This window comes from Lissotriton vulgaris, chromosome 4_1, assembly GCF_964263255.1.
Source record: "Lissotriton vulgaris chromosome 4_1, aLisVul1.2, whole genome shotgun sequence".
Classification (NCBI taxonomy): Eukaryota; Metazoa; Chordata; class Amphibia; order Caudata; family Salamandridae; genus Lissotriton; species Lissotriton vulgaris.
In genome coordinates, this window is record NC_141691.1 from 90151591 (window position 1) to 90174935 (window position 23345).

The window sequence follows — 23345 nt, forward strand, 5'->3', positions numbered from 1 at the left end:
AGACATGTCGGAGCCTCTTAAATCACCAAGTACACAGTATCAAGCTCACCAATGCAAGGTGGCCTGGAGGGCTATAGGAGTTGACCTGAACAAATCTGTCATCGCCCACCTGAAGACATAGACTGTATTGGCAGGGTCAGACAATAAAAGACGGAGCTTTGCTCTCATTTTTTTTAGCATCAGGATTTTATCCGACAACAAGTAAGAGTCCAGTATTAGGACTCCAAACCGCCTAAGAACAGTTTCCTTGAGGAATAAGAGGTTTTCACTTTCCTAATGTTCTTTCGTTTTTTTTTATTTTTATATAAGATATTTTTGGGAAAAAAATTCTTATAGGAGAGTTAACTAAAAAGCAATGAGGGTCGCTGCAAAAGCCACGTTTCAAGTCTAAATACCACATGCAGATGTCACGTGAATCCAACAAAGACATCAGTTAAGCACCTACAGAGCTCTGTATTTATGTCAATAATAAATACTTTGATGGGGGTATAGTTTCATAAATAATGGTGTGGTCGTGATGTTTATATTTTATTTTATAAATGTTTATGATTTCTGTAGTAACTGTGTTAGGCTGCATTATTTCATTTGTGAGTGACTTGAAGGGCATTTGCTTCAGACACTGTTTGTGCAGTGTAAATTAAAGATATAGAAAAATAAATACAAATGGTGTCTCACAAGAGGCTTTCAGTATGCCAGAAAGTAATAATTTAGCAGTATCTACCGAGATGGCTGAATCTGCATTGAGATCTTACTGAATTTCTAAAGTGGGAATGCAGAGGACAAACCATACAAGTACACTGCTTAGGTGATCCACTTTAGCAATCAGATATCACTTGGTATATGATAAACTTTGTTTAAGTCTTGCTCTTGTGCTTAGAAATGAATGGAGGTGATAGAGGCTTGGCAAAGACCGTTCCTAAATTAATTTCCAACTCATGAATAAAATACCAAGTTCTAATGCATCTTCTAGTACACGGCCCCACTAGTTGCAAACTGCTTGGGAAAGGACATTGTCATCGGGTAGCCTGTCACAATAGTGCTCGATTTGCCCAACACATGAGTTCTTGTACAACTGGGGCATGTGTGGCAGGTTCCTAACCTTATACCACACTAAGGAAACTGTTGGAGATTCAACTGCCTCTTTTGGAAAAGGTTCTCTAGGAACGGAATGTAGTACAATGTGGGGATCCGTTGGAGAGCTAACGGCCTCTTTTGGAAAAGGTTCTCTAGGACTGGAATGTGGTACAATGTGGGAATCTGAGACAAAACTGCCTCTTTTGGAAAAGGTTCTCTAAGACTGGAATGTGGTACAATGTGGGGGGGATCTGTTGGAGACCAAAAGGCCTCTTTTGGAAAAGGTTCTCCAGGACCGGAATGTGGTACAATGTGGGGATCTGTTGGAGACCAAACGGGCTCTTTTGGAAAAGGTTCACTAGGACCGGCATGTGGTACAACGTGGGGATCTGTTGGAGACCAAACGGCCTCTTTTGGAAAATGTCCTCTAGGACTGGAATGTGGTACAATGTGGGGATCTATTGGGTGGCCCAACGGCCTCTTTTAGAAAAGGTTATCTAGGACTGGAATGTGGTGCAATGGTCAAACGAGAGAAAGCGTTCGGCATTACCAAGAGTCTTCTTATTGGAGAAATGAGTAATGTCTAAGAATATTGTGGCTCATCAGTGACACTGCTGTGCTTCTTGTAGATAAGAAAAGGCATGCTGTTGATGGAGACAGATTTTCTGGAAGTCGTCAAATTGTCTAACTCTCTTCTTTAAAAAAACACTTTTGGATAATACTCTGTAAAATCTACTTTGTAATCAAAATGGTGTTAAGTGGCACTGTTTGCTCCAGCTCCTGACATATAATTTCCTTAATCACAACATACACATGACTTAGCCTAGGACTTGTAAAACACGGAGTGATTTCAGCACACACGTCAGTTCCGCCTTCTTTACTCCCCGATTGCGATATGCTGCGTCAATCTGTGGAAATATCTGCTTAAACGTGGTTACCTGGTGCCCACGTCTCACTCAACAATGTGATTATGGAGGTCGCAGCATTAGCTGCAGCCAGTACATTTGGCTCTTGATTCCACCCGCGGCTGACACTGCAATGTACAGATTATATCAAGTATCAGTTACTCTAGTAGAATAAGAAATCAATTATCTTTTATAGAAGGGTTACCACTTCAGAAAAGAGCCTTAAAATGTCCAATTTAAAAAACTGGTGCTGACATTTACGCTCAACTAAATTAATGTTACAATTACAGAGAGTAGCAGACCTGTACAGTCCCACAAATGTCTCTCATACTTACATGGTGCCTCCGAGTAGTTTTGAGTTTAACGTTATGACAATAGCTCCAAACCAGATGATAACAAAGACTTCTGCAAACTGAGGACCACCTTCTTCCTTGCTGTTTGCTGAACCACCCTGCAGCATTCTGAGAGCAAGAGACAAGAGACAAGAGAATGCTTCACATACACAGTAGTCATAAAGGTGAAAGAAACCTAGAGCTGGAAATTGTGTGATATTACAAGTTCCGCAAGAGTTGCTAGCCAGATCCTCAGTGAATAGTGAAGAATTTATTATTTAGACACTTGCATGTTCCTGTGGCACGTTTATATGCCATAATTTGATGATGTATAACACAAATTGCCCGAACCACAAAATCTCTACAAGCTTGTTAGGAGGGAAAAGATCAATTTATTGTGATCCCCCTCGACATCCTACTTAGTGTCAATGTTTATTATCTTTTTCAAGTTATGACAAGCTATATGACAGAAAACAACAATACATTAAATATTTACACACCTATATATACTTTGTACATACATAAAAAACAGATTCTTTACACAGTACAAAAAGAAAATTTCTTGCACCAAACATTAAAACAAACTAAGAATACATCACAAACAACATTAGAACAAACATTACAATCAAAAAATGAGAAAAATAGGAAAAACCAATCAAGGGGGAATTATAAGCAAGTGAATGGCTCTTAAACAAATCAATACTGGACCAGCCGGTCCTAGTATCGTAAAGATTACATTTTATTCCATCCTATGAAAGTGCCGACGCGTTTCGAGATCAGGCACAGTGTCGCTGATCTCTCATCAGGGCTGTTTTATTCTTTGTATCTGTAAGATGCAAAGAAAATATTTTACTCATCACTCTCAAAACCGAACTTCTTTTAAGGCAATGGGCTGAGAAAGAAAATTGCTACATACCAAACTTGGTTGTAAGTAGAGCAGGGCATTAAGGCGTAAAGGATTTCAAACCAAATATTTCTAAACGTGGCCAGGCAGGACAACCTACAAGAAATTTTAAGATTTTTTTTTGCATTGGTGAATCTAACCAGCTCGTGGTTTCCATACTAAGGCGTCACCCAGTGCTACATAAAGCATACCTTGCTATTGTAGACTGCCGCCAACCGGCGTTCTTATATATAATCCACCACCATGAAGGTAGGCTCCTAAAACAATAGTGACACATGTTTTAGTGGTGGGGCTGTTGATTGCAATGTTCGCATAGTGCATGCATTATTAAAATACCAGGAAAGGCAGGAATCATTTCGCCTACCTTAATGTTGTATTTCTATTCCCTTTTTAATTTTTGGAAACGTGCTCTCAATTTGCCGTCCTGTGCTAGCGAAAAAACTAAAAAGCGAGTGTAAGCGCTTGTAGCCAAAAGTATGACCATTCAAACAGATTATAAGCGTGAAATAGACAGGAAACATGTCCTGGCATTTACCTGCTCGATAATAACAGCACGCCGCTGGTGTAATCAAAGTTTTCTCACAAGAGATGGCCGCCCAAGCACTTCCTGTATTTTAAGCCCACCTCCAAAAAAGGTATGATGGGACTTGTAGTGTCTTCATAATTGCGCTACGAGAAAATTATATTTAGTATGGGAAGCGCATGTAAAATCAGGGCGCGCCTGTTACGTGGTGTCATTGTCAATGAATGGAGGCAGAAAATCTATTTTTTAACTATGTTGGTTACGCGCTGGGTTTAACTAAAAAAACTTCAAAACTTTATTGGCAACTCGTATCTGAACACTAATGTTAAAACGGGCCATTTCATTTAAATTTGATAAATGCTGATTTAAATAGCATTTATTCCACAAGTACGGCGAGCACATGGAGGGTCATTATTGTGATCGTGTATTGCATGCACCCTTAAAAAAATAAACTTTAGTAACAGAGCATGTGGGGAGTCTGTAGGTGACGCTGCACCCATTATTAAGAATTGGCATCTATTAGAAGGTTTGAATTGTCCATTTCCTAAGACCATCTTCGCTTATAGAAAAAATCGAAGTATTGGCGAACAATTGATTAGAGCTGACATTACCATTCCAAAACCTAAAAGTGACCTTTTGGCACAATGGAACCTAAAGCCCGAGGAAGGTCATCACAGGTGCGGCAATTGTGTTGCTTGTTCTACCACAATTGAGGGCAATGAATTTGTCCATCAGTGAACCAAGTGGAGACATACAGAATTCTCCAATTGCAAAACGAAAAATTTCGTTTACGGAATACTTTGTCCGTGCCCACTAATCTACATAGGCAAGACTAGCCAACAAGTCAACCAAAGGATCAGCCAGCATCGATCACGCATAATTGAGAGCACATTTCCAAAAATTAAAAAAGAAATAGAAATACATCATTAAGGTAGGCGAAATGATTCCTTCCTTTCCTGGTATTTTAATAATGCATGCACTATGCGAACATTGCAATCAACAGCCCCACCACTAAAACATTTGTCACTATTGATACAAAGAATAAAACAGCCCTGATGAGAGATCAGCGACACTGTGCCTGATCTCGAAACGCGTCGGCACTTTCATAGGGTGGAATAAAATCTTTACGATACTAGGACCGGCTGGTCCAGTATTGATTTGTTAAAGAGCCATTCACTTGCTTATAATTCCCCCTTGATTGGTTTTTCCTATTTTTCTCATTTTTTGATTGTAATGTTTGTTCTAATGTTGTTTGTGATGTATTCTTAGTTTTTTGTAATGTTTGATGCAAGAAATTTTCTTTTTGTACTGTGTAAAGAATCTGTTTTTTATGTATGTACAAAGTATATATAGGTGTGTAAATATTTAATGTATTGTTGTTTTCTGTCATATAGCTTGTCATAACCTGAAAAAGATAATAAACATTGACACTAAGTAGGATGTCGAGGGGGATCACAATAAATTGATCTTTTCCCTCCTAACAAGCTTGTAGAGATTTTGTGGTTCGGGCAATTTGTGTTATATATTCTATAAAGGGTCTAGCCCCCACCACGTGTTTATGGACCTATCCCCTTTTGTTCTTATAATTTGATGATGGCCACAGAACTATACACTACCGAACTATTGCAGATTTATGGCTCATAGGAAATTTGCCACTGTAGTCTTACTCCAATGTTTTCGGGCAACATATCCTTGAGTAAGTCTGCTATACAGTTAAAGTCTTGGTCGGACAGAGAGTTGAGATTGGACAAGAAGGGTGCACACACTTGGCACGGGTGTGGCAACCTGCGCAGGCAAAACTACAGCAGACAGTATAAATAAAAGGATCCGTCATGAGGTACAGTGGAGCCCCAGCCTTTGATTAATAAAAAGAGAAACATAAAGCGAGCAATATCGTAAATCTGTACAGCTGCAAAATTGTGCTGCCCAAATAAATGAACACTGTTTATGTAACCTATGTCACGCCTCACTGTGGTAGGTACGTCTACACATATTGTATTGTACACACACATAGGTTTAGTAGTGTTTTAGAAGAGTGGCATAGCATTGAAGGGCACAGAGGTGGTGATGCCAAGAGGTATAAGCTCCGAGGCATGAGCAAGGAGGGACAGGTTGGGCACGTACAAGGTGGGGGTGCATATGTATAGACTTTTTGTGAAAAGCAATAAACCACTGATTTGTTTCCAGGCTAAGCCTACAGGTTTGTACATAATGCTGAGATCTGGTAAGGGACATCTGGTACCCATCTCTACTGGACAATCTCTTATTATGGACATGGAGTTGTTGCTCCATTATTCAAATGGCCTCTATTGCTAGATAGATATCCACACCTGGCAAACTAACTCTATATTACCTGTATATTCTAAAAGGTATCAGCCAATCACAGACTATAATAATTAAGATCCCATGAGCTAGTCTCTGTCCCCATTCGATTCGGTTTCTGGCTGATTAAAAAGCTTCATGTTGGTGTAATTTGCAAAAATAACTTAAGATGTACAATGCACTTGACGTGAGCGGATGTCTCTAAACAGTACTTGCAAAAAAAATACTTCAATAAAGATGAACTCATAAGTCAGAGAGGAGGACCATATGTTTTACTGAATGTGTTACAAAGCTGGGTTTCTTTTGCTCCTTGACGCATTGATGTATCAGCGTTTGATTTATAAATTACAATTTAATTGCAAAGTAAATTTAAAATTTTGTTTTCTATGGTCATTTGTCATTTAGGAAAAGTGCTCTCAAAATTCACATAATTTATGATAGCATGTTTATTGCTTTGCTGGTAAAAGTGTTATTGCCATTTAAAGTTGGCCTTTGCATTATTCTTACTGCAGCATGGGTTTTCTGCCATGATATCAGTGCTCTGTTTCAGTGCACAATCAGTTTTCAAACAAACATGAGATACAGGCTAGAAAAGGATGCATGCAACACAACTTCTCCGTAACTTGCCCTGCAACCCACAAGCTTTGCTCCTTCATATTCTCATCCTGGTGATCCACCACCTGGGCTGTGGCAGAGCAGGGCTAGAGTAAGGGAAGACGTATCTGGGAAGCCCCAGCTTGACCTTCAGAGCATCACTTCTTGCCAGTTTGACAACAGTATTCAACGCGGAAGTGCAGTTATGGATATTGATAAAAAGTATGGTTGGAGGTCAGATGTTGCCACATAATGCACACTGGGAGGTATCGTTTCCTCTTGGCACATTCTGGAATTTACCTTCTTTTCCAAACATCTAACACAGAAGATCAACCATCTCATCTGCCTTAGTGATCTGATTGCCAGGTAGATGAATTACTGTTATGCAGATGCCCCCTGCCAGAAGGAGGATCCTATATCTCATGCCCAGTTTAAGATAGTACGTTGTTGTGGCATTGTCTCTGTGCATCAGAAAGGAGCTCGAAGATATACATTGTAGAAAGTACTTAAGTAAGGGTGCTGCCCTTAATGCAGCATCCTAACATTTATTTTAATCCATTTGCTTGCAGTTGACAAATCTAGTAATTGCTGCAATTCTTTGTATAGTCCATTCTTTCTGCCAGACGATAACAAAAGTAAATTCCAGCTTCTGCCGTTTCTGAAATTAATCGAGATACTTTTTGGATCAAGATGTGCATTCATTCAATCAATCAATCAATCAGGGTTTTTGAAGCTCGGCTACTCACCTGTGAGGGTCTCAAGGCACTTAGGGGGCGAGGGGCTGCTGATCAGTCTGGGGGCGGAGGTTCAGTCGAAGAGCCATGTCTTGAGGTCCTTCCTCAATAGGGTCAATAACGTGATTTGCCTGATGTGGAGAGGCAGGGTGGTTCCAGGTCTTGGCAGTGAAGTAGAAGGATCTTCCTGCGGTTCCAGTCTTGAGGATCCGTGGGACGGAGGCCATGGCGAGTTGGGCAGAGCGGAGTTGTCTGGCGGGTGTGTAGAATGCGGGGCGGTGGTACGGATATTCTGGTACTGCGTCGTGGAGAGCTTTGTAGATACGTGTGAGGAGCTTGAACGTGATTCTCTTGTTGATTGGGAGCCAGTGGAGTTGTCAGAGGTATTGAGCTATGTGCCTGCAGCGGGGGATGCCGAGGACCAGTGTGGCTGTGGCTATTTGGACATTCTGTAGTTTCCTGAGCAGTTTCTAGGTGACGCTTGTGTAGAGTGCGTAGCCGTTCGTTGTGGATTCTGTGGGGATTCATCTGAATGTCTTTTGGAGCAGGCGGAGCATGTGGAAGCATGATGAGGATATTGCGTTGAGTTGGCGGTTCATAGTGAGCGAGGAGTCCAGTTTGATGCTGTGGTCTGTAGGGGTGGGAAGGGTTCCTAGTGCAGCGAGCCACCGGGAGTCATCCCAGGATGAGGGTGTGTCTCTCAGTATGAGTACTTCGGTCTTGTCCGAGTTGAGCTTGAGGCAGCTGTCTTTCATTCGGGTAGCAACGGCCTTCATTCGGTTGTGAAAGTGGATTCTGTGGGGCCATGTAGACATTGAGGACGATGGGGCTCAGGGAGGAGCCTGGGGCACGCCACAGCTGATCTCTCTAGGTTCCGAGAGGAACAGGGAAGTCTGACTCGCTGTATTCGTCCTGTTTGGTTGCAATAACTTGATTACTATTGTGGTGGTGACACCGCATTGACAAGGATTAAATTCTTAGCTGCCCAATTGGTAGCATCATGTAAAGTTTTACCATTGCATTTGGTGTGAGAGTCACGGTGTGCATGGTTTATGTACGAGAGCAGGACTGCGGAGCTAACCAAAACTGGCTAATTTCAATAGTTTTAAGATTTTGTTCTGTAAAAATATAACTTCACTTTAACCCCAAGGAAGGTGTTGTGGACTAGGAGTCTCACTGCAGTGAGCGATTCTTCCTCAGGGTCCGTGAACCATGAAGCAACATTTCTGTTTTCATTTTAAACACTGGACCTTTGTTCCATTTTCTACTCCACAGACGAGCCACGGGGTATGGGGAGAGATGCTGCCATGCCTCTTATGACTTCTTCAATTTATTTCACAGATACAGAGCCCTGCATCTTGTAATGTCAGTTGCAACAGATTTTAGCTCTTAAAGGTTGTGTTATTACAGCCGTGGATGTTTGGTTCTGCAGCAATAAAACACTATCCTCTTTTTTTTTGTTGTATATTTTTATTGACAAAAACAAAAAAAACAAATCAAATAATATCACACACATCAACACAATTACAAAAGCAGTTGCGAAAATTTTCAATAAGGATACAATCAAATGTGGTCACGAACCAATCTGACACAATACATAAGGGGGGGCACATTTAACAAGGGCTTCAGTCCGGAAGTCATCAGTGGGGCTGTAGTCAAAGAGCACCAAATTACAGTGATTCATTTCCCTCCGCAAACGGAGAGGCATCCCCAAAGAGGGTGCACACCCAACACCTGCTTTCATTCCATGTGGTCCAGATTTTGGTCCACTTCCCCGGACAACCCCTCCTTTCGTACACCGCTCTCTCAGCCTGCATTCACCAATCCATATCAGATTCCCAATCTGAGCATTTCAATTCAATTCCACCTTTCCAAGTTCTGGCGTTGTTACGTTTAGCCACCATGCACCCCAGGGAGATCCACAATCGCTCTGGTCTAGTCAAATCAGTGGCCTCCCAAATGTTCGAGAGACAGAATATTGGAGTACTCTCAACATCTTTCCCGCAGATCTGGGATAAAGCCATAATAATCTCTCATCCAATACCTCTGGAGAACAGGGCACTTCCACCACTGATGCAGATAAGTGCCCACCCGACCACAACCCCACGGGCAGACAGGAGAACTCAGAAGTCCCATTTTTACCAAAGCAGTGCTCGTGTAATAGTTCCTGTGCAACAACTTAAGTTGGATTAATTTGAACTGGGACCTAAACGCAAAAGGAGTAGCAAGGGCCTCCATCCAGGGCTCGTCGTCAATTTCACCCACATCTGCACTCCACTTTCCCCGAATTTTGACCACAAGGTCAGGTGAGTTATTGAGGAGTTTGCGATAGGTTAGAGAGATGGCCTTATCCGGGAGATAGTCATCCAAGAGCCTGTCCTCCAAAGGGTAGGACACCAGCAACACGTCTCCCTAGGAGAGCACTTTGGACAGTGGAGTGGAGATAGCGGAAAGTTTTGTTCTCATGCAAGTCAAATTTCCGCTGCAGGTCACCAAAAGGCATGATCGTGCCTCCCACCCATATATCACCTACCTTTGACAGACCATCAAGTCCTGTTTATCGAACCCGGGCTGACTCCAAAGCAGACTCTAGCGACAGGAATCCAACAATGGCGTTGCTTGTGTAAGTCTACTCCTCCAGCCGAAGGCCGAGTGCCAAATGGTGACAGTCGTCGAGGTCGGAATGAATTTGGGTTCTAGTTTTGTCCCACCACATAGCACCCTTAAATAAGTGCCAGGCAACATATTGTGCCTATCCATTCAATATGCCGGATCAGGAATGGGCCAATGTATCCAGTGATTGAGGACAATAAATTGTGAAGCCCAGTAATAAGGCCTAATGGCCGGCAACGCAATACCGCCATCATACCAGCTCTTGGTTAGTTTGGCCAGTGCGATTCAGGGTGGACCATCGCTCCACAGCAGGCTACGCATCTCCAACTCTATGGAGGTAAAATAATGAGGCGGGACAGGGTGTGGAGTGTTCTGTAGTGCATATAGGAAGCGGGGAGTGCCATCATCTTGTTAAGAGCTGCTCGCCCCAAGAGTGTAAGAGGAAGAGTCTTCCAAAGTTGGACGTCAGCTTTGAGACGCAGAAGAGGGGTCAGTAAGTTACGTTGATAGAAAACCTCTGTGTCTGTCGTGATATATATATATATCCAGGTATCGAAAGCCCTCAGTCACAATTTTGGCCAGCCAACACGATGGGAGCAGTGGGGAGGGGCGGCCACTGAGGACGTATATAAGGGACTTATCCCAATTAATGGTATAGCCAGAAATGGTAGATATGTGGAGAACATTATTAATCGAAAATCTGGGCCTAGCAAGTATAGCATAATATCATCCGCGTAGAGCAGTGGTTCTCAAACTTTTTCAACCCGTGGCTCCCTTGAACTATTAGCCATCGGCCGCGGCACCTCACAATGTTACTTTTTTTGCAGGTGGGGGGTGTAAGCCCGGCCTCAGGAGTAATCCACTTCTCCTTCAGAAGAACGACGATCCACCACCACCAGCAACCGGTTGCTTGAAGAAACTGGAACAAGATCACAGCCGACCAGCTCGCCGCTTCCCTGAGCCAACACCCCCCCGCCAGCTCAGCGAACCCCAGCCAGGCCGCGGACAACCTCACGAAGTGGATCAACAACTGCGCGGACGAACTCGCCCCACTGAGGACCCCGCCTAGCAGACCCGGCAGCAAGAAGGCCCCATGGTTCACCGACGAACTCCAAGAAGAACTGCCGAGCCCTCGAGAGAGCCTGGAGAAGGGAACCAACACCGGACAACATGACCGCCCTCAAGCTTGCCACCCGGAAGCACCACCAACTGATCCGCGCCACTAAGAAAACTGCATTCAAGGACCGGCTAGACAACAACGCACACAATTGCAAGGAACTCTTCAACATCGTCAAAGAGCTCTCCAACCCCAACGCCGGAAACAACGACATCACCCCATCGCAAGACCTCTGCAACTCCCTCGCCTCCTACTTCCACAACAAGATCGCGGACATACACAACAGCTTCAGCACTCAACCGACGCACGCCACAACCGAACCTCTGCCCCCCACCACCACCCTCCGCGCCTGGACTCCGATCAGCACCGAAGACACCATCCGCTTGATGAACTCCATCCACTCCGGATCTCCGACCGACCCCTGCCCTCACCACGTCTTCAACAAGGCCGACGCGGTCATCGCACCCCACCTGCGGGACATCATCAACACCTCCTTCGACACCGCCACCTTCCCGGAGAGCTGGAAGCACGCCGAACTCAGCGCCCTACTCAAGAAACCTACAGCGGACCCCACCGAACTCAAGAATTACCGCCCCATCTCGCTCCTCCCGTTCCCAGCCAAAGTCATCGAGAAGACCGTCAACAAGCAGCTGGCCGCCTTCCTCGAGACGAATGGATCCCTCGACCCCTCACAGTCTGGCTTCCGAGCCAACCACAGCACCGAGACCGCCCTCATCACTGCCACCGATGACATCCGAGCCCTGATGGACAAAGGAGAAACAGCGGCCCTCATCCTCCTAGACCTCTCCGCTGCATTCGACACTGTCTGCCACCGCACCCTAGTGCAGCGCCTCAGCAACGTCGGAATCCAGGAGAAGGCACTGGAATGGATCATCTCCTTCCTCGACGGAAGAACACAGAGAGTCCGTCTACCACCGTACAAGTCAGAGGCCACCGAAGTCATCTGCGGCGTCCCTCAAGGATCCTCGCTGAGCCCCACCCTCTTCAACGTCTACATGAGCCCCCTCGCGGCCATCGCACGCCAACACAACCTCAACATCATCTCCTACGCTGACGACACCCAGCTGATCATCTCCCTGACCAACGACCCCGCCAGAGCCAACCTTCACGAAGGGATGAAAGACGTAGCCGAGTGGATGACGACCAGCCGCCTGAAACTGAACTCAGACAAGACGGAAGTCCTCATCCTGGGTTCCTCGCCCTCAGCCTGGGACGACTCCTGGTGGCCCCCCGCCCTGGGCAGCGCACCCAAACCGACAGACCACGCACGCAACCTGGGCTTCATCTTGGACTCCTCCCTCACCATGACCAGACAAGTCAACACCGTCTCCTCGTCATGCTTCAACATCCTGCGCATGCTACGGAAGATCTTCCGGTGGATCCCCACCGAGACCAGGAAGACGGTCACCCAGGCCCTCGTCACCAGCCGACTGGACTACGGCAACGCCCTCTACGCCGGAACCACCGCCAAGCTCCAGAAGAGACTCCAGCGGATCCAGAACGCCTCAGCCAGACTCATCCTTGACATCCCACGACACAGCCACATCTCTGGACATCTGAGAGACCTGCATTGGCTCCCCGTCAACAAAAGAATCACCTTCCGCCTCCTCACCCACGCACACAAAGCCCTACACGATCAAGGCCCTAGCTACCTCAACAACCGCATCAACTTCTACGCTCCCAAACGACATCTCCGATCAGCCAGCCACGCCCTCGCCGCCGTCCCCCGCATCCGAAGAACGACAACAGGAGGAAGGTCCTTCTCCTACCTGGCCGCCAAGACCTGGAACTCCCTACCGACCGACCTGCGCCTGACCCAAGACCACCTCTCCTTCAGGAAGAAGCTCAAGACCTGGCTATTCGAGCAGTAGCAGCACTCCCCCCCCCCCCCCCCAGCGCCTTGAGACCCTCCGGGTAAGTAGTGCGCTATATAAATGCCTGTGATTGATTGATTGATTGATTGAATACCATTTTTCTCCCTGAAAATATTTGGGATGGCTCTGTCCCATGATGGTGCCATGAGTGATTTGGGATGGCTCTGTCCCATGATGGTGCCTTGAGTGACCAAAATAGCATTTTGTTCAATACTTAAAAGCCTTATAAACTTTCAAAAACAAAGAGTTGCTTCAACAACAATAACCTTATTTTTAGGTTTCGCCTGGCGTTCACTGCGCAGCAGTGTCGCGCAGGTGAAATCTTTTGATCTTTAGTACGGGGCTTTAACCCGCCTCTCTCTTCCATTGGCTAGCTCCATAAATGGAGGTTAGCCATTGGAAGAGAGATGTGCCAGTAAATGTTGGAGCAGATTCGTGGGCGTTCCGGTGTTTTTTTCCAGCTCCACCCCTTTTTCGTACGTCATGCAGCGGTGGGCGTTTTTTTTCTCCAAGGTTTGTTTTTGTCATTCCTCCGAAGATGGCGCCCGGGCAGTAGCTTACTTGCGAAGCTCCGCAGTGCCGTCTTGAACCAGCGGACGTGGCCGCTCCGGGATGCCGGTTTGAAACTTTGGAGTTTCTGGACGTGGGTGAAAGTGTAAGGCGTGTGCTTTACATGGCGTTATTATAATTCAATACCCTGCCCTCTGAACCGAAGCCGATGACTCGAGGCTGTTGCGCCACCCCTCGGAGGGTATCTGGACAGGCGTCTTTCGTAGGACTCTGTATGTGTGTCCAACAGTGTACGGGATTTGTAGACTGCATTTTGTTTTCTGTATGTAGTGTACATAAAAGCAATCTGATCGAACCCGCAGGTGAGTTTGTATTTACAAAATAGCGCACGAGTATCTGTGTTCTCTCGGCGACATGGTGTTTTCTGCTTTGTACACCTGTCTATCCCCTCCCAAACCACACTCCCTTTCTCTTCCTGGCTCCCCATTACCCTCTAGTTTTTCTGCCTCTCTCGGTTCCTCCTAACGGTAGCTGGGCGTCGGAAGGGCTGGGTAAGAGTTAGTGACATGCATGGAAGAGCCGGACTCGGCACTAATAAACTGCATCAGCCAATCGCTCCTCACGGCTCTAGTATGGCCCTGACTTCACTAACCTAAGCCTGGCGTGACACTGACTCTCCCCTGGTCCCACCAGCCTTTCAGAGGTACCCGCAAGTCACCGGCTGCTGATTCCCCCGTAAACCACGTCGCCTTAGGGCAGAAAAAATCTGTCCACACACTAAACTACTCCTTGTGGAATTTGTTGAAAACTGATTGAGGTGGGCGGCCAGGGCGACTAGCAGATGCTTTCTGACTTTTTAGCGCTCCTATAACACAATGCTGAGGCGCTGGGCTTTGTGTACCTTTGTTAACATGACGAGGGTCGGACGCAAGGGGCGAGACGGGATTTGTCTCTAAACCAGGAAGGTGGTCGTTTCGCACCGGGCTGTTAACAGAGGTCAAGTGACAGGTGAACGCGGGTGGGGAGTTTATCAGACGACCTCCGAGCAGGGGCTAAGGGAGCAGAGGAGCTCGTGACCAGGCTTGTGTTATTGAAGGTAAACAAAGATCCCGACACTGAGGCTGTGCTAGAGGCTTCATGCGAGCCTCAGCTGGTAAAACTCTTCTTCTGTACCACCCCTGACCTCTGTGTGGGGCTCTTTGCGTGTGTGTGTGGGGCTCTTTGCGTGCGTGTGTGTGTGGGTGGCTCTTGTGTGTGTGTGGGTGGCTCGTGTGTGTGGGTGGCTCTTGTGTGTGGGTGGGTGGCTCTTGTGTGTGGGTGGGTGGCTCTTGTGTGTGGGTGGGTGGCTCTTGTGTGTGTGTGGGTGGCTCTTGTGTGTGTGGGGGCCTCTTGTGTGTGTGTGGGGGGGCCTCTTGTGTGTGTGGGGGGGCCTCTTGTGTGTGTGTGTGGGGGCCTCTTGTGTGTGTGGGGGGGCTCTTGTGTGTGTGGGGGGGGCTCTTGTGTGTGGGGGGGCTCTTGTGTGTGTGTGTGGGGGGGCTCTTGAGTGTGTGTGTGGGCGGCTCTTGAGTGTGTGTGGGGGGCTCTTCAGTGTGTGTGGGGGGCTCTTGCGTGTGTGTGGGGGGCTCTTGCGTGTGTGTGGGGGCTCTTGCGTGTGTGTGGGGGCTCTTGCGTGTGTGTGGGGGGCTCTTGCGTGTGTGTGGGGGGCTCTTGCGTGTGTGTGGGGGGGCTCTTGCGTGTGTGGGGGCTCTTGCGTGTGTGTGTGTGGGGGCTCTTGCGTGTGTGTGGGGGGGCTCTTGCGTGTGTGTGTGGGGGCTCTTGCGTGTGTGTGTGGGGCTCTTGCGTGTGTGTGTGGGGCTCTTGCGTGTGTGTGTGTGTGGGGCTCTTGCGTGTGTGTGTGGGGCTCTTGTGTGTGTGTGTGTGTGTGTGGGGCTCTTGTGTGTGTGTGGGGGGCTCTTGTGTGTGTGTGTGGGGCTCTTGTGTGTGTGTGTGGGGCTCTTGTGTGTGTGTGTGTGGGGCTCTTGTGTGTGTGTGTGTGGGGCTCTTGTGTGTGTGTGTGTGGGGCTCTTGTGTGTGAGTGTGTGGGGCTCTTGTGTGTGTGTGAGGCTCTTGTGTGTGTGTGTGTGTGTGTGTGTGTGTGTGGCTCTTGTGTGTGTGGGGGGGCTCGTGTGTGTGTGTGGGGGCTCGTGTGTGTGTAAGGGGGCTCTTGTGTGGTGTGTGTGAGGGGCTCTTGTGTGGTGGGCTCTTGTGTGGTGTGTGTGGGGGGCTCTTGAGTGTGTGTGGGGGGCTCTTGCGTGTGTGTGTGGGGGGCTCTTGCGTGTGTGTGTGGGGGGCTCTTGCGTGTGTGTGGGGGGCTCTTGCGTGTGTGTGAGGGGCTCTTGCGTGTGTGTGGGGGGCTCTTGTGTGTGTGTGTGTGGGGGCTCTTGGTGTGTGTGGGGGCTCTTGCGTGTGTGTGTGGGGGCTCTTGCGTGTGTGTGGGGGGCTCTTGCGTGTGTGTGGGGGGCTCTTGCGTGTGTGTGTGTGGGGGGGGCTCTTGTGTGTGTGTGGGGGGCTCTTGTGTGTGTGTGTGTGGGGCACTTGTGTGTGTGTGTGGGGCTCTTGTGTGTGAATGTGTGGGGCTCTTGTGTGTGTGTGAGTGTGTGAGGCTCTTTTGTGTGTGTGTGTGTGTGTGGCTCTTGTGTGTGTGGCTCTTGTGTGTGTGTGTGGGGGGGGGCTCGTGTGTGTGTGTGGGGGCTCGTGTGTGTGTGTAAGGGGGCTCTTGTGTGGTGTGTGTGAGGGGCTCTTGTGTGGTGGGCTCTTGTGTGGTGTGTGCGTGTGTGGGGCTCTTGTGTGTGGGGCTCTTGTGTGTGTGGGGGGCTCTTGTGTGTGTGGGGGGGGGCTCTTGTGTGTGTGTGTGGGGGGCTCTTGTGTGTGTGTGTGGGGGGCTCTTGTGTGTGTGTGTGTGGGGGGCTCTTGTGTGTGTGTGTGGGGGGCTCTTGTGTGTGTGTGTGTGGGGGGCTCTTGTGTGAGTGTGTGTGGGGGGCTCTTGTGTGGGTGTGTGTGTGCAAATGCAGTACGTCTCGCATTTGCGACAGAGTAAGCTATTGGCATTGTAAATGACAATGCCATTTATTTATCTGTTTTCAAAACCAACACATAAATAAAAAGTTTGTCATTTACAATGCCAATAGCTCTAACTTTTCCGAAGGCGAGACCTTGGCATTGTAAATGCTTGTTTCCTTCTGTGTTTGAGCTAATCATTTCTTTTATGCTCCTTCCGTATATCTTCCATCCCTAATTCTTTCTTCCTTTTTGTTTTAATCTTTCTCTTCCTTCCATAACTCCACTTCTGCCTTCCGGTCCTTTTTCTGCCCTTCTTTCACTTCCCTTCCTTACTTTCTTCCTCATTTTCATTATTTACACTTTTTTTAAATAATATTATGCAATTGTTTATGAGTTTCACACTTATTCATACTTGCACTTATTGAAAAACAGTCCTGTGCAGCCAGTTCCACGGTTTGTGAATAGCACACTGCTGCATTATTTACGTGAAAAATATTAGAAATGGTCTGCACGTCCACAGGCTCTTCGAGCCAGAGCCGGCCCCTGGCTCGGCTCTGGTTCAACTCTCCCTGTTATTTTGTTGCCTCATTCACCTGTCAAACTCCAATTGTGAGAAGAAACCGTCCTAGTTTCATGCTGCCTCTCCACGCCTGCAGTAGTGTGGAGATTAAGCTAGATAGATTATTAAACTGAAATAATACAGCAGCTCACCTCATCCCATGCACAACGTCAAGATAACTCAGCAGACTGGTAGAGTGGCATACAGCAGGCGTGATGCTGCCCAAGGGCATGGCTGTTCGCTGTAACACCAGTTTTACAGAAAGGGTCATGACGCAGTGTCCGTCTAAACGAGAAGTGCACGGCCCAGGAAACAATCAGATAGCTGCAGCCCCCTGGCCCAATAAACTCTGCTGTTTCCTAAAGGAAAGTGTTGTTGCGGCGATCACATGAGCAGCTGGTTAACAGCCTCACACTATAACAGCTGCTCTTCGCTTTTAATCAGCACCGAGCTCTGCCCAGAATGTACACTTACTATTATTAAGTGATAAGTTACTAACCTGGACCCTGTCCTTTTGGCGTCCCGTTTGTTGTGACAGCCAATTCACATGAGGCGGCGCCGAGGCCGGGGTGCTTCCAACACATGAAAAACTTCAATTTAGAATGACCGCAAGCTATTTCAACACGCTTGCGATCATAGAAATAGAAAGAGGACTGCACGAAAACGGTCCTCGGAGGAGATGCAAGTTTTTCACGCGCCAGTGGTTCCCAAACCGTGTGCTTGGTGTTTTGACGGCGCACCGGGGTGCCACAGCACACAGTTTGGGAACCACTGGCGTAGAGAGATACTAAGTCCCTCCAGTCCGGTGACCAATTAAGTTCTTGAATTGTAGGATCGCCCCTAAGCCAAATGGCGAGAGGTTTAAGCGCAAGGGCAGAGAGCAAGGGGGACAATGGGCACCCCTGCCTTGTGCTCCGCCCCAACTAAAAAACCTCGAATAAAGTAGACGTACCGAAGACAAAACCGACCGCCAAAACCATACCTCTCAAGGGCAGCAAAGAGAAAGGGCCATTCAATCATATCAAACCCCATTTTGGCATCCAAGGACCTAATGGCAGAGTCCTCCTGTTTTGTGGCAGCCCGCCCCAGCACCCCAAACAAGTCATTCTGATCCGGTTGTATCAATTTATGAAGAAGGGGGGAAATGTGAAGAGCGAGGATCTAAGCCAAGATTTTGACCTGGGGTGTAGAAGTGAAATGGGTCTAAATGAAGAGCATCGATCCGGGGACTTCCCTTGTTTGTGAATAACCGTTATATTGGCCAGCCGCTGAGTAGCCGGAAGGACTCCTTCGTGCACACTCGCATTGTACATACGCAGTAAGTAAGGGGCAATGTGTGAAGTCACAGCTTTATACAGTTCAATCGGGGGCCCATTGGGCCCCATGGCTTATCGGATTGTAGAGAGGAAATAGCCTTCGAAATTTCCTCGACTGTTGCCGCAATCTCCTGAGAGTCCAGGCTCGGCAGCGGCAAAGTAGCCAGCAGCTCAGCCGCCTCCTCCTGCGCAGACGTAGACACCAGCGAATATATCCATCTAAAATGAGAGGCGAAGGCGTCTGCGATACCAGCTCTGTCATGATGCAGAACCTCGTCCTAATCCACAATTCCGGCCACCCATCTATTAGCTAGGTCTCTCCTGTCAAGCCAAGCCAACAACTTGATAGCTTTATTGCCAATATCATAGATCCTATGTTGAGAGGCCCTATAGTAGGCCCTGGCCGCTTCGTTCAACATATCTCTGTATTCCATTTGCTTGATAGCCAGCTTATGCGAAAGCTCAGAAGACGCCCCCAACGCTAAGTCGCATTCAAGGGCTGTGATCTCAGCTTCGACAATCTATAGTTGGTGACGCATTTCCTTCTTGTGCCCCGCCACAGCCGCCACCCCACACCCACGGACCACGATTTTAAAGGTTTCCCATAATATCACGTTAGATTGAACAGATCCATCGTTCTCTGTGAAGTATTGTTTGGTTACCTTTGTCAATTTAGAGCGAATTTCGGGTATTTTGAGATACCAAGGGCTGAGGACCATACCTCGGTGGCTGGCGGCAGGTGTACCGCCATAATAAGTAACAATTGGCGAGTGATCAGAGATACCCCTAGGCAAGAAGGACAATTTAGAAAACAGGGGAAGCTGGTGAGCCTTACAGAAAAAATAGTCAATACGGGACAAGCTACCCTGTACACCAGAGTGGAAGGTGTATTGTTTCTCCGTCGGATTACAGACCCGCCAGACGTCTATGATTCCAAGGGCCCTCAGAAACTCAGACAGACTCTTCCCAGCTGGGTCATTCATACGAGGGGCATGCGGTCAAGTGACCCTTCTAACAATGGGTTGCAGTCACCATCTAGAAGTATATCTCCTTCAGGCAATCCTAATAGATGCGTACCCAGATCACTCAAAGTGGTGGAGTGTAGCCTAGGGGGAATGTATAAGGATGTGACATTAAGCGACCTCCCCTCCCATGTCCCAGAGACTGAAACAAACCGGCCAAGTTGGTCCTGCACAGTAGTGTGAATTTGAAAAGGGACGGTACTGCACACCAGGATACCAACCCCCCTGGAACCCAACGTATACCCGGCGTGGGCAACAAGTTTATATCCCCATCTATTGAGCGCGCAATAACTAGTATCTTGAATGTGAGTCTCTTGAAGAAGCACCAAGTCAAGGGACTGTCTTGTCAGGTACTGCAGCACTATATCCATCTTAATCGGATTACCCAGACCATTAACGTTCCAGGAGAGAAGCTTAAGGTGGCCCAATATCGGACCCACTCGATCAATCGCATCATACTGTAGGATGGGATGGGCCCAATAAGCCAAAGGAATGTCACAAACCGCACGGAAATTCTCCCCGGTGAAAAATGTTGCAGAGCTGATGGACATTCTGGCATAAGAGAAACAGAAGCTCCTACACTAATTACCCATAGAGCAAAAAGGTGCCCACACAATTACGTCTGTGAAGACCGGCCACTAAAAAAAGACTGCTAAGACGACACAAAAAAACAAATAAAACCATTCAAACCAAACCCCCAAAATTACTATTTCCTACCCCCTCCCTGCCTCCCTGTAACTTGGACATAGAACTGCCCACCCCCAAACAATGCAGAGTGCCTGTATATCCCAAAATAAAGAGACTATATATAGGGGAATGCTACTCGGCACAGATAACCCAAGAACACTGGCCACTGAAAACATTAGACATTCCCCCAATTCAACATCATAGGCTTGACCCATAGTAAACGAATCAGCGGGCCTCTTACCATAACAACTCTGCATCCCGTAACACCCCACCCTCGCTTCCCAGCCCCTCCAAATACCAACCAACAATTCTGAACAAAAAACAGTGCGGCTAAGTTGTCTAAAGAGTCCTATAGCCTACCCGGACAGTGGTAACAGGTAGCAATGCAAAATTTGTGCAATGGGCCCCCGCAATGCCATTCGGCACATCTCATCACAGACCAACCAGCAAGGCCCCAAGGGCGTCACACTTCTCCAGAACGACGATCAACAGATGGGGAGGAACGCTTCTGCGCCTCCGCTCATCTCCAACTCTCCAGCCAGTCCCAAGTGTCCTCTGGGGTTTGGAAGAACCACATCTTTCCGTCATCCTGCACCCGGAGTTTTGCAGGGAACAACATGGCATATTTTTAATTATGGCCCCTTAGAGCACGCTTGACTTCCAAGAAGGACGACGCTGCAGCTGTACTTTGTATGTGAAGTCGGGGAAAAAAGTTATAGTAGAGTTGTCCCACTTGCGCTGCGGAGCAGCCCTCGCCGCCTGGAGAATGGCGTCTCTATCCCGGAAGTTGAAGATCCTAGCCAGGAGAGTGCGCGGCGGGGCCCCAGGCTTTGGGGTCCTCCGGGGACCCTATGGGCTCGTTCTACGGAGAAAAAGTGCGACAGGGATCTGGGCTGCAGAGGTTTCTGGATGAGGTCCTCGACAAAGAGATCCGCCGCCTGCCACTCCGCTTGTTCCGGGACCCCAAAATGCAAACATTGTTCCGCCTCACCGTCCCCTCATAATCCTCCAGCTTCGCCGCCAAATCCTAGACCTGCACCTGAAGGCGTTTAACCGTATCTTCCATTACTTTCGTGGATTGTTGAATGGTGGAGATGGAACCTACGTTTGTCTTGAACCTATCTCCCATATTTCGCAGGTCCGCACGAATCAGAGTAATATCGGTCGTCACTGTATAATCTTCCCTTCAAGTGCTGTGCGAACCCCTTGAATTGCACAAAATCTGCCAGAGTCAGTGCATCCTCCTCTGAGTGGCGCCTGTGCCCTTCAGCCCCATCAGACTTCATATTCGTGAACCTGGCAAGTCACGCAGCAGGGGGCTGCTTGGTGCCCTTAGCTGTGGCCATGTCTACAAGTCAAGGGCCAACGATGGGGCTGACAACGACTAACTCAGCTACCGCCCCCTTGGAGACACCAAATACTCAGCCAACAAATCCCCCCGCGGGGCCAGACACTCGTATCAGTGAGAATGTTGATGGCTCATTTGCACCACAGAGCACCTGGGGGATGGGTAGAGATGCGGGCAGAGAAGCTTCCCAGTTCGCCAGATCCTCTTAATAGGTGCGGCTCCTGTGTCGTTCACACCTCAGAGGGGCCCCCCACAGACCGCAACACACCCGGATCACCAGATCAGGGGACACGAGGGTTCCACTTGGATCACCTTGCACCAGTCGTGAGGGAAGGAGACAAAATGATCGTCAGGGTCTCAGTAGAGGAGTAATGTGGGGGGGGGGGGGGCAGCGGGGACTCAAGGCCGCCCCCGCACAAACCTCCTCACAGGCTTATAATTGGTCGACTGTCTGACGCTCTGATTCTGACACACAGTCTTCGATGCACTGTCTACTAGCCGCTATAGGCCCCAGTGTGTTGCGTACGCCCACTGCCTTGAATCCACGGGGGCCAAAGGAATACCAACGACGCGGTCTCTGCGATCTGACAGGGTATTAGAGCACCCCGCAGCGTTTCACAGCCGATGCTCCTCCTCCGCAGCGGCGCGGGATGTCGAGACCCAGATCTTCGGATCCCGAGCACCGGTTTCTCTCTGGAGAACAGCAGGTAAGACCTGACGCCCCAGGGATCGCAGTCGCTGACACTGGAGCCTGACCCGGATGGTTTTAACGGATGTGGGGGATTATAGCTGCGGCGACTGCTGGAGCTCTACTCAAAGGCGGCCATCTTGGGTCCTGGCAAGCCACGCCCCTCAACACTGGCCTGTTTGGAGCAACAAGAGTCAACAAAAATGTCACATGCATGGTATTAGACCTGGCACCATTGGCGTGGGTCTCCCTTCCATTTTTTCGCTGTTGCCTCCTCTGTATTTGATATGTTTTTGCTGGTTTAGATGCTTAGGGCACTGTGCCACTGCTATCCAGTGCCACAGTGCAAGTGCTCCCTATTGTAAATTGATGTATTAATTAGTGACTCCATGATTGGCTGGTTTGGTTTACTTGTCAGACCCTAGTACAGTGCACTGAGTACGCCCAGGGCTTGTAAACCAAATGCTGCTGGTGGGCTTGCAGCACTGGTTGTGCCACCCACAGAAGCAGCCTGTGTGTCTCAGGTCTGCCATTGCAGAGCCGGTGTGCAGTCTAGTACTGCCATGTTGACTGGGCAAGTGCACCCACTTGCCAGTCCCTAAACCTTCCCTTTTCTTCACATCAGACACCCCTATGGTAGGCCCATGGGCATGGTGCATTGCAAGTATAAGGTGAGACACGCCCTGATGTGTGTGGAATGTCCTAATAGTGAATTACAGACATTTTCGTTTTTCACTACAGCAAGGCACCTATTCCCCATAGGCCAGAATGGACAGTTTGCTTTTTACATCTTATAATCCTAACTGACTCAGGGAACTAGTTAGAAATTCGAGTTTAGTATGCCTGAACTCAGAATGATAAAATACATCTTTTAGTGAAGCTAGTTTGAAAATACCACTTTTAGAAAGTACGTATTGTGTATTCCTTGTCTGGAGTTTGAGTGACAGGGGCTGGGGACAGGGTGAGTCAGCCCAGTGCTGAATAGAGAGAGCTGCAAATAGACGGGAGGGAGGAGTTGCACCTAGGACCTGAATAGGGCTGTGCCTTCCCTCCACAATGCTGGCTCCACCTCCTGTGGTGCATCTGATGTCTCTGCCCTGCACTGTGAAAGGAAAGAAGGGGTCATGTAAACAGAGTGCTCCAGGACTGACCAGAACTGGTTT

At 48.2% G+C, this 23345-nt stretch overlaps 1 protein-coding gene across 1 annotated transcript in view; it reads right to left on the reverse strand.

The window, feature by feature from the left end:
* The window catches only part of YIPF6 (Yip1 domain family member 6), a 126136-nt gene that overhangs the window by 50914 nt on the left and 51877 nt on the right, over positions 1–23345 (reverse strand). The window contains exon 5 of the mRNA XM_086918346.1: positions 2315–2440. Within this exon, the coding sequence (XP_086774472.1) occupies positions 2315–2440 (126 nt within the window). The remainder of the gene's footprint in view (positions 1–2314; positions 2441–23345) is intronic.